The sequence below is a fragment of the Physcomitrium patens genome, chromosome 9, assembly GCF_059467195.1.
Source record: "Physcomitrium patens ecotype Gransden chromosome 9, ASM5946719v1, whole genome shotgun sequence".
NCBI lineage: Eukaryota > Viridiplantae > Streptophyta > Bryopsida > Funariales > Funariaceae > Physcomitrium > Physcomitrium patens.
In genome coordinates, this window is record NC_143418.1 from 1,600,844 (window position 1) to 1,613,659 (window position 12,816).

The 12,816-nt window shown below is 40.7% G+C and overlaps 1 protein-coding gene across 1 annotated transcript; it reads right to left on the bottom strand.

Annotated features, from left to right (window-relative positions):
• Positions 1-4,630: 4,630 nt before the first annotated feature.
• On the bottom strand, positions 4,631-11,661 carry LOC112286966 (putative cellulose synthase A catalytic subunit 5 [UDP-forming]). Its single transcript, XM_024529472.3, has 13 exons — positions 11,139-11,661; positions 10,373-10,568; positions 9,989-10,200; positions 9,610-9,721; positions 9,186-9,372; positions 8,611-8,877; positions 7,971-8,316; positions 7,600-7,737; positions 7,086-7,424; positions 6,495-6,765; positions 6,109-6,305; positions 5,557-5,919; positions 4,631-5,397 (listed from the first exon to the last, which is right to left on the bottom strand). The coding sequence occupies exons 1-13, from the start codon at positions 11,214-11,216 to the stop codon at positions 4,816-4,818; spliced, it is 3,288 nt and encodes a 1,095-aa protein (XP_024385240.1). The 5' UTR covers positions 11,217-11,661; the 3' UTR covers positions 4,631-4,815.
• Between the last annotated feature and the right edge of the window lie 1,155 nt (positions 11,662-12,816).

The window sequence follows — 12,816 nt, forward strand, 5'->3', positions numbered from 1 at the left end:
TATTAAAATGAAAGATTATGGATACTAATCTTTTAATCTGCACATGAATAAAAGTATTTTTGATTACTAAAATATTAAATATATTTTTTTGATTTCTTGATTTCTTTTAAGATTTTATTTCAATAAAAATTTCATCATTCATTTCTTTATTCTTTCTTATCTTCATAAAAAATATCAATAAAAAATAATTTAATCACTATTCAAAGTTTCAATGGTTCTAAATTTTATCTCTAGAAATGGCAACTTTAAAACTTCTTTTGTACAAAAGGTCTCATATAATGTATTAATGGTTTAGATAAAAATAAATCATATAATGACAAGCAGAATGTAAAACATTGCAATGCTTATACTCTTCTTATTTCATTTATTGAAAGATAATTTCTTGCTACTTTGACCACTTATTTAACACCACAAGTTATTTGGAATTATCTTTTTGAGGAGCATGAATACAAAAATAATGATAATATTTATTTTTTACATTGTCAATTTTTTGATGCAAAATTAGAATAAGATCAATCTAAATCTAGCTTCATTGCAAAGCTCAAATTTGTTATGAATGAACTCTGTAAGGTAGATGATATGACATTCTCTGATGCTTTTACGATATCAAAGCTTACAACTAATTTACCTGCTAGATTTTATTCTTTAGTTACTGCATAGAAAAGTACTCCTAAAGATGATTATAATCTTACTAATCTTAAGCTTAGGTTACAAAAAGAAGAAAAGAAGATATTACATTACATACAATAAGATTCTATTTTTGATTCTAAAGCATCATACGCTAACCATCAATATTTTTTTACTACTAAAAATTCTAAAACTTCACCAAATAGTAGTAGATTCTATCTACGTGGTTTTTCAAATTTGGATAAGAATATCTAAATTTATTTCAAGAAAATTATTATCGGCCTTATTATTTAAAAATTGATTTTCATACTCAAGCTGCATATATTGAATCATTGGATTCTTTATATGCAAATCTTTATTAAAAACACTCATTCTTCAATATAGAATAATATACTATGATCTTTGATATTAAGAATCATAATGATATTAATTCTCATGAATATGATCAATCTTCATTAGATTTTCCATTTTTTGAAATTACTTGAGCCTACAATGGTTTATCATATGGAAGTCATTTAGATGGTTGGATTATTAATAGTAGTACTATTGATTACATGATAGAACAAATTCATTGGTTTGTAAATTATAAATCCTTATTATTAGATTGAATATGGTCTATTGAAACTTCCACAAGTTATCATTGTTTTGTGATAGGTATTAGAGATATTTAGATTCTTGTACAATTACTTAATAAAATTGAAGTTCATTTATTCACACAAGTTTTATGTATTCTTAGATTTAAAAGAAATTTATTTAGTCTCACCAAATTTGCTTGAAAACATAAAACATTTATACTCTATAAACACAATACTTGCAAGTTCTTTCAAGAAAACAACCTCATCATAATAAGAAGGATATTTCGTGGTTCTTATCTTCTTCAATTCACCATCTTATTTCCTTTTGCAGTTGCTCCTTATGCAATATCTTATGGAAATTTATCTTTCTCGGTAGAACTTCAAGATATTCAAAATTGGCACCTTTGACTAGATTACCTACATGATGATATGCTACAAAAAATGGCCAATAATGGCTTTATAAGCAAACTAAGACTAAAGACAATAGAACATCCTATCTTATGCTCTAACTATACATTTAATAAATCACACTACACTTCTTTTTTTAAGAATATTAATAGAATTAAAACAACACATCTAAAAAAGCTGATCAATTGTGATATTAGTGGACTAATGAGTGTTTCTTTCTATGGTAGATCTTTTTATTATATATTATTTTAGAATGATTACACACATTAAAAATTTATTTTTTCTATTTGTAGGAAATCTGATATTTTAAAATGTTTTTAGCAAGTATACAAGATTATTCTTCAAGATCCTAATCATCAAGTATTTACTCTAAGAACCAATAATATTGGTGAATTTTATAATAGAAACTTTATTGATTTTTTTTATATACATAGATCAAATAGAACTTGTTCTTTTTTATATTCAAATATAGAACATTGTTTTTAAACAAAACAATAAAATAATTATAGATGCAATTTACAATATGATCTATTATGCAAAATTGACACTTCATTCTAAGCAAAGACAATGAATAACATTATATATACACTGAACAGTATTTATTCATCATTAAATCTAAATATGACACCTTTTGGAGACTTCTAATCATCCAATGATTTTTAATTTTTATACAATTGATTTATTAAATTCCATTGTTTTATGGCATGATTTTTTATTTGAAAATATATTAGGTACCTAGTTGTAGAAAGTTTAGCTTTAATTTATTAGTCAAGTTTCAATAAGTGATATATTCTTATTATAGAAGAAAAATAAATATAATAATATAAAAAGATATTCTATTAAAAAATATATATTAATATTTAAGAAGCTTTATATAAAAGGCTTTCTAAAGCATCTAAAAATGCCCTAACATCTCTTGTTATACCAAATCATAACTAATTATTTGTTAGTAAGTTAGATTTTTTATAAGTTGAAAGAAAATCCATGATTTCCTTACAAAAATTTATCATTATATCATAATTTTTTCATAGCTTCATATCTCCATTTTTTACATATATATAAAGTCTTAGCTTCCAAAAATCTCTTTACTTTGCATAAAATGCTCAAATTGCAACAAAACCTTTTCAAAACATTTTTCTCCCACAAAAAATTTCTTTTCTTTAAACTTTAAAAATTTATATCTCTTGATCCAAATATTTAGTTTTTTTCAAACTTCTAGATAATTTAGAATTTATTCTGAAGCTTTACTATAGAAAAAAATCAACCATAAATCTACTTTCAATTGTCTTGCATCTTAGAAATCCTAATATGTGTATTAAACCCTAATTTACAAATACTTGAGTACTATTTTTTCCATATCTCAAAAATCGAAAATTTAAGTGCTATAAAATTTGATTTGTAGCTTTATAACATATTAGTACATATTTATGGAAAAATTTAGCTAAAGATTAGTTCAAATGCCTAAGATATGGCTAGAACTAAATTCCTTATGAAATTGGTTTACTAACAAATCTCAATTTGGAAGTGTTGTCTTCAATCAATCATTTCTCTTTAAAATCAACTCTTAACCTTTTGTCTTTTTTGTGAAAAATCTAATCCTTTAAACCAGCTTTTTAATTGCATAATCCAATCCTCAAAAGCCCTTCATGCGTGTGCACTATGCCCCAAAGCTTGACAATAGATACAAAATTGATACCTTGACTTTGAGCGCCTATATCTCCTTCATAAAAGCTCCAAATCATATAATATTTTCACCAAAATCATATCCAAAATCTTAAACTTAATGACTTAAATCTTTGATATTTGAATGGCCTCGAAGGAGCAACCCTAATTCATAATAAGGCCTTAGACAACCTCCTTGAAGTCTATTAGGCATGAATTTTGGCCAATAGAAATAGAGATTTTCATCATCCATCTCTATTCATCTATATGACTGACCTAACTATTCTTTTTTATACAAAATTCTTCTCTAGTCATTTTGCTAATAAGTTTTATATAATATGTGTCCCAAATACTAAATAAAAGAAACAAAATAAGATTTTAAGAGTCCCCAATGTCTAATAAAGGTGATTCTAAATATATAAAAACTATTATCAATATAAAATCAACTTTAATAATAGCCCTTTTAAACTAACTACTTCAAAGTAATAATCTAATCATATTTTGTAACCAACTAAAATCTAATAACATAGCTTTTACTACATTGTATAATAAATTATATATATATATATATATATATATATATATTATATATATATATATGCATTATTTTCATATAATAGTCAAACCACAATACAATACTATAGAAACAAATCATTCTTCATCTAATATACTAAAACATCAATCAAGAGCATTTGAAGATACAAGTAGTGGAAGTACATCCATTCATTTTCATGATGCTATGTTGTTTGAAGAATTTTTTGATATCTCCGCACTACTCTAAACTTCAAGCTAGTTTACAATGGGACTATCTCTTAGACTCTACTTACTGCATATGTTGATTATGCAGTGGATGATGACAGAAAATCTCACAGTGGATACATTCTTTTTATGAATGGAGGACCGATCAGCTAGGGGTCAAAAAAACAAGCCTGTCTTGTTGACAGTATGACATATTCTGAGTTACTTGTTATATGGCCACAAAAGAGAGGCTCCTTGCTAATCTAGGATTTTCTAAAGACACATCAATAGTCTTATACTTTGACTCCCAAAGTGCTATCAGGCAGGCACTTAATCCTAAATTTCACTCACAAACTAAGTATGTGGATATTAAGTATCATATGATCGGAGAACAAATTCAGAATGGACTCCTACAAATTGACTACATCTCTACTCATGACAATGATGCCTAAGTATTCACAAAACCATTAACTCCAAAAAAGTTCAAGCAAATATGTGCTTCTCACCATACATCCAGGATGATATTTAACTTCTCTATCAAAGTGGGAGACTTACTTCATGTAATGTCAATAGAGAAGTTTTTCTTTTAGTGGGAGTTTAAAAACTAATGACTTACTAGTTAAAAGTATAACTTCTCTTCAAGATATAAATATGAATTCTGAAAATAAAGATTAATATTACACATTGATATCTGTGTTTTAAGTGATGTGCTTTTAGTATTAAAACAAAAGTTTCAACAGAACCCACCGTAAATAAACTAATGGAAAGACGACAACTAAAGTACAAATTTATAGCTGATAAGCTATCAGCAGTTGATCCCGCACTCCGTAATATCGGGACCCGTCACCTTTGCCAGGAATGGATCAATGCGCACCCAAAGTAGGGAGAAGATGGAAGCCAGCAGGATGGACCACACGATCACGATGGTGGGTGTGCGGTTCTGCCGTCCCATCAGACCCTTCAGGAACGGATACAAGTGCACGATCACCCAGAAAGCAAAGAACAGCTTGCCGAACAGCGGACCCCAAGACTGGTACCCGTTGTTGATGGCGTCTGAAATCCCCGCCACCACGCCGATCATGTTGATCACCAGTAGAGTGGTGGGCGGGATCAGAAGGGCAGTCCACTTGATCATGTACAGCTCCGCGAAGTCTTCATCTTCGGCTTGTTTGGACGTCACCGTGAAGTTAGTGTCGATACCCGCTAACACTTTGAGTAGCCCTTGGAACAGCGCGAACAAATGGGCCGATACACCTCCGATCACCCAGAACTGCTCGTTCCTCCACCATTCGTCGATGCCCACTCCTGACCACCGCATTTCCAATATACCAGTCGCAAAAATGGAGATGAACAACGATATGAACCACAGACTATCTAAATTAGTAATCTGCACACACCACGCGGCATAAGCAACGATTCAGGAAGACCATCGCCTAACCTTCCACCCACAACCACATCCCAGCTGAAGCTACGAGATAATCCTCAGGGTGCCATTCATCAAGTACGGTAACGCCTCAAGCAGGCACGAGATACAGACGGCCAGTACCGTGGGAATAATGAACTTTCCGGTCAGCAAACACACAGCAGGGAGCACGCAGTACGCCAGCAGTGGCAACGACGTCAGTGGATAGATCGTCGTGTTTATGTACGCTAGCCTCTCTAGACATTTCAGTTCACCATGCTTCCCTCCGCCATACCCGTACCACAGAGGGCAATGCCGGCTAAGAGAAATCTCCACAGACCCCAGAGCCCAACGCAGCACTTGTTGCAGCCGATCCGACAAATTAATGGGAGCAGAACCCTTGAATGCAGCCCGCGCTGGCATGCAGTAGATGGACCGCCATCCCCGGCAGTGCATTTTGAACCCTGTCAGAATATCCTCCGTCACAGACCCGTAGATCCACCCGATCTGAACCAACGGACCAAACAGGGTGCAATGATGTTATGTACTTGGTACATCGTGCATAAAAACACCGACACAAACCAACTACCCCGCCCTCCACTATTCTTCAGGTGCAGTGTGCACTATGAGAAGAACTACACACGAAAAGAGTAGGAAACGTCATGGATCCTCCAACCCCATCATCTCAGAACTTACCTCCTTCCCCCAATCCGTTTTATCTTCGTACCCACAACTGATCACATGAATGGCCTCCTTCAACAATGACCCTGGACTGGTGGAGAGCGGCACGCCTCCACTCTCCAGGACCGTCGACGCGACAAAGATTGGAGACTGACCAAACCGCATCTCCAAGTTTTGCGACGACATAAGCGACGCCTTCTCCTCGTCCATTCCTGCGTCCACACATTAACCCACTCTTATAACACTCCGCTGCATTTTACCATAGAAGAGACGTCCACCACTCGTCAACGTACAGCCCAATCTTCAGCTCATGATCAACACTTACTGCTCCGACAACCCACATAACAAAGAAACTTGTACCATCATCAGACCAATCACAGAACACGCCGTGCCCTCGATACCTTCCTCGATATCCTCCACGTCCAAAATGGGAATACTGGACTCGGTACGCAATGGCGGCCGCTTCTTTCCACCCTTCCCCGCTCTTGCATTTTGAAGACCTTTCTTAAGGGGTCCGCAAAGCCAGGATGGAAACACGCTCTGGCTGCGACCACTCGATGCTTTAGGATCTTTGGGAGGAGGATCGTAACCATAAATGGCTCGCCTCTTGAAACAGCACCCCGTACCCACATAAACTGGGCCCTGCACGCCATCTAAACCCTTCAAGTTGATCTGCGCACCACACATCACCAGTACCCACCAGTGAATCTCCCGCACACGCACAGTACCAGATGAAAATCGCCTGGATCGTTACATGCCCCAAAGGCGATCATAAATGCCAAGACATCGACAAGAATGCCATCTAGTGGGCTGCGCCTTGAACTCTATGCTGCTAAATTGTCCATAAACGACGCCGCACCAATACTCATCCACGTTTCAATCACGGACAACGTCCGCAACCTGCCATCATTGAACCAACTGCATGACGGCATTCTAAGGTGCACTCCACCCATACACATGCCCAAGTCCCAATTCCAGATCGGAACACTTACGTCGAAGAAGACAGTGTTGTGGTTGGCATATCGATCGTTTCTGTCAATCCCATCAAACCGCTGAGGGAACTGGACGTAGCACACTCTCTTCCCCACGATGGGATCCATCAGGAAGCACATCGCCTCCCGAAGAGCCTTGCTGTTGTTGATGTAATGATCACAATCCAGATTCAGAAAGAATGGTGCGTTTGTCAGCACTGCGGACACCCGAACCAGCGCGTTCATGGCACCGGCTTTCTTGTGGTGATTGAATCCAGGCCGTTTCTCCCTCGACACATACACCAGCCGCGGCAACTCGTTTCCTTCCGTGTCATGACCGCCGCTGTGTCCCAGAAAGACCTACCATCGTGACACAGTCGTTCACAAACGGTCACCAAGTCGCACAACAGGTGCATCGCGGCAACAGGACAAAGCGGAGCCTCCCACATTCATCAGCTACCTCTTCATACCCACCTCTGCTACTCACTTGTTATTGGGACAAACCTGTGCCGCAGTATGGGAGGATCGCACTAACCTGTATCATTCCGGGATGGTCACGTGTGTTGTTCCCAGGCCACGGTGTGCCATCCTGCATTGTCCATCCTTCGTCGGGCATCTTCTGCGCCTTAGCGACCAACGCATTCACCCGCACTTTAAACTCCTCGTACTCCCTCTGCGTATACCCATTCCCTCTCACCACATCAGTAACTACGGGCAGATCCTTCACGAACCACTACGACACCACACATAATGCGGACGGTGTTCATGAACTGCAACACCACAGCCAACGCATGCAATCCAAGTGCGTGCACCGTCAGGATCGATCAACATTACCTATCCACCAACAAAAGCATGCAACTCCTCTCATGCACGGCACCGTCCACAGGTCAGCTCATGTCACCTCACCTTCATAGCTCTGCGCTCCTTCACGAAAGTCGGTTGCACCTTGTCCTTCAAGTAATCGATCTTCAGAGCAAAGTACACCTCAGGTGCCCGGGGCTCGATGTTGAACTTCTTGCAGAACGGCACCCACTTTCGAGCGAACTCCGACGTCTCCGACAAAACCTCAAAGGTCAGCATGGACGCTCCATCATCAGATATGTAGCAAGACACCTTATCCACTGGATAGTCCACAGCCAGAATCGACAGCACAGTGTTGGCAGTCACCAGGGGTGGCTCCTTCATGGGATCCACCGTACTGACATAAATGTCCACCGGCGCCAACTGAGACGGCTCCCCTTCTTTCTCAAACCTGCACCAACGCCCGCAACAACGTCGCAAAGTCATGGACCACATACGACATCTACTAGTGACCACGACGACAATTGCAGACTTATAACTACAGCAGCATTGAACGGAACTGCCGTAACACTCTCATACCAACACAGTCTGCGCCCTCCCGGGCCATTGGGAGACGCCTGGAGTCCACCAACTAGGATCCTACACTGCCAAGTGTTCAATCGAACCCAATCACTTGCAATGCCTAAGCTTCGTGCCTTAACAAACTCTGCCTGTCACAGCTGCGTGCGAGGTCCACAGAACGTACCTCAGGGAAAGTCGATCTAGGTAAGTCTCACGGTTGATGGGTAGCCACTTCGGGAACTGATCCAGGATCCACGATATGCCGAACCAAATCTCGCAGATCACCGACACCAGCCAAAGTCCGTACGCTTCGTTCACGGGGTTCAAGATACGGTATCGGAAGAACAGGCAAATCACAACCAGGCGAATTACGATAATCATCCGGTAGGGGTTGATCTTGCTCGATGGGAATGGAACTTTCCTCGATAAAGGCTGTCTCGATTCGTCCATTCTACAGTACGTGACCGACAATCACAGTCAGTTCATCCACAACCTCCAAAATCCATTCGACGCCACATTACGGCACTTATGGATCGCCATATATCCTAGTGCTTTGCGACATCCAAGAAAGAGCTGCACCGTTCTAGCATCAAGTGAAACCACACATCTTACAGTAGCACGAAGATCTTTCAAAACTCCGTTGTCTGGAGAGGCCTGCCTGGGAACATATTCAGAAAAGCGGGGCAACCCAGGCGCCTGACACGGAGTTTGAACACACTCGACCCAACTTTGCATACAAGTTTAAACCATAAACCTCACATGGGCAGATCCGAGCAATCGAGGCCGCTGCCATCATAACCTCCCTCTCCACTTGCTTGAAGCTGGCCTCCCTCTCTCATCGTCATCTGCATTCCCTGTCTTGACTTCCAGCTCTCCACCCTCTCTTTCCAGACGACGTTCCCATACCCATCCGAGCCCGCATCCTTAGCCGAGTCCAATGCTCTGACTGTTGTGAATATTCAATCCGTCAGTCGTCCATGTCCATGGCCTCCGCAATTGCGATCCATCGTACGCAAATAGACTTGAAAATACCACGATTCTCATGCATTTATGTACAGCCTATTTGGTTCTCCTCTCTACACCGACATACAGCGAATGATGACATCGCATTTTCCACGCAGCCAATCATAGAGAGAATGCTTCAAGTAATTCCAACGCAAATCGTAGATTTCCAATGTCTCACCTGGGGTGCCAATGTCGCTGTAAGAGGTGGCATGAGTCAATCTCCTTCCCGTAACAGGGAAAATCGCTTGACGATCAGGAGACATTGCATCTGAATCACTTGTTACAGACACCTGCGCGTTCAACATTGAATCAGCCCTGATAGACCCAAACACCACCACCACGCAAGGCACCATCCACCATCTCTACACCACACGACCGACCGACCACGATTCCATGTCGCAGCTTCACACAAATCCGAATTCCACACCCGAAACGCATTCAATCTAACGTGTGGTCACCCGCTTATGTGACGAAAATTAGCGCCACAGGAAATTTTCGCAGAGAACAAAGCTAGGTCATAACCACTTCGTCTAGCCCCCAAAAACATCCAAACGTACTGTGTGACGGTGCCTATCCGTAAGAAGGGGATACGTAGGCTGCATTGCAGACAGCGTCACGTCCATGTCCCGACCATAAGCCATCTGGCTGTGAAGCATCTCGTCCACAACTTGCTGTTCGTCGCGCTTGCCCAAATCTCCATCGTGGTTAAACTCGTTGTCTAGGTCGTCGGAGTCCTCTTCTTCATCGTCTCCTTTCACTCGAGGACTCCCTGCAGTCCAAGGCGCCACAAGTGCATGTCAATCACTGAGTTAAAATATGTCAGCACATGCACATCCCTCAACCACAAACGCTCTTTTACATCATGATAAGATTTTAGGGACTGCCTCTGTGACACCACAGCTCAGAAATGTCCTAGAAGACATGGTCCTGGAGAATCTTACCTTTGTGGCGTTTGTAGCGAGTCCGACATTGAGGACATGCCTGAGTACCATCCTTCCGTTCGTACTCGTAGCAAGGTCGGCACACCGGGAAGCCGCATTCATCGCACGCCACAAATATCTCTCGTCTCATGTTCAATCCCACATCGTCACCACAAATTTGACAAATTCGGCTGTCCACATAACTTAACGGTTTCGGCTGCACACAAGCAAAAACAAAGTTCTCAAGACTATTAACTAGTTTCACAATAGGTACTTGTTGCTTCGTTCAGCAAGATTCATAAATCCGCCTCAATCCAGAAGAGTTTAAGCCTGCAGCGAGTTCTAGACATCATAGATAGGAAACGGGAAGGGATTCAACGTCTTCTGCAGAACTAGAGAATTGCTAGTAAAACTTCCTTCTGTATTTCATGAGAACTAGTGTAAACACGACCTCGTCTCGCATTCTATGATAGCATTTCAAGGATCCTCTTCAAACGTTAAGATGGAAATACTGGAGAGTTGGTGGACAAATTAGGGCATCATTTAAGAACTTCTTGTAAATACGCTAGTAATAGAGTCGTCGCAATCGAGCTTGTTAACGTGATTGCATGGATACTTAACGTCGTTGCTTCCCTTCTTGGAGTCACACTGTTTTCTAGACACAGAAAAATGGACAAGACAAGATCTATGGACAATGTTGGTATCGCAGTTGAAGGCTTCAGTATGGAAAATGACCGACTCCGAGTAGCATGCATTGCAGACACAACGCAGCAAAGAGCTTCCTCACCCCGTCGCCTTCCTGCCGGATGACAACCAGCTCGTTCCGATTGTGCGAGCCCGCCAGAAGCCCTGGACTCGACTCCATGCTGCCGAAATCCCTCCCTCCTCCACTTCTCCTGCTTGCCCCCAACGATCCAATCCCTGTCTATACCCCGCACCTAGGCGACTTAGGAAATATGTCCCGCTCTTTCCTCACCGGCCTCGCCTCGCCTCGCCTCCGAGTGATCATCTCCCTCGCCCCTCCAGCAGAAGATGACGATGATTCAAGAGGAAACAAGACGATTGAGCTGAAATTATTGATGGGCGGAAAAGGAGGCGACGACGGCTATGTTTGCTTGGCCAGCTCCCTCCACATTACCCCGTTTCTCCACCTGAATCTCTACTCTACACACTGACAGTTCAAAAAAGATCTCATCCTTTTGCAGACCTCTCTTGACCACCCTCTACAATGACCTCTGAAACTCTCACAAAACTCCTCAAGAACTCAGACAGAGCCTCCACAAACCGACTCTTACGTTGAGCCTCTCATGGAACCCAAAAAACATTTCAGTTCACAGGCCACTTTTTTAACACCTCCAGCTCTGGTAGACATCACATCTGAATTTTACTCGTGATCGTAAGATTCGGAAAGTCGTTGAAAAGGCCTCAGGTTGAGGCTTAAATTATTAATGCAGACAGGAAATCGGGGGACATGTGTTGCGGACACACGCTATTAATAATGCTCCAGGCTCTGGCCTTACCGTCGTAGCATGAAGTTTGGATGAACGAGGTAAGTGCTGATGTTGCACAAGTCGTTTCGTGCTCGTGCATCAGCCGTTCTTGCCTTCATTCATCGTATCCCTTCCAGCGCCGTTATTTGTCGACTTACAGGCTCGGCGCAATATTCTCGCTCTCGTTCCTCACCCAAAATCCTCTCACTTCGACATCCGTCAGACCCATTCCAGCATCTCTCCCTTACAAGCCTCAGCATCGCTTCGTCGTTCACACTGTAACAGACTAGTGTAACGTGCGTAGGTTTGGCAACTTGACAGGAACTCACAATTTTATCAGTGCTACCTTGCTTGTTTTGCGTTGAGATCTCGCAACAGACAATTAAATCCACCAGCTGGCAGCTAATGATAATTAAAGACCGAAAAGCATCAGTCTGTATCACAACTGCAGCTTTACAAGTTTCAATGTGCAACACTCCAATTGAGCTTCGAATTGCACCACTTGCACCAAACTATTTGCAAGAAACCAGGTTTACATCAGGTCGGAACTTAGAGGAAATTCTGTATACAACTCTGTATTTCATGCCTCGACAACCGATTGAACAGATTCCGGTGGAAAACGTTTGCTGTGGGAGAAATTTCGATCCCAAAGCTTGAAGTTTGTGGAGCTTTCGAAGTACCTCAAGCTTTGGAAGCATTAAAATTAAAATTTGTTGGAGGATGAGAAATTCAAGCGAGTGCATCACACATCACCAGCTGGCTCATTTAACAACCAAGAATTGTCATGAATTATTTCACATCTGCCAAAGATAGCGAAGGAAGCTGGATTGATTAATACCAGATACCTTGGTAAAAATTTATCCTTTCATTCTAGAGGCAGAGGTAAACAGACCGCACAAGATCGATACCTCTAACTAACGAGTATGAGTTTGAGGAGAATTCTTTTTGTTTCTGGAATCAATCCCAAGGAGAAGC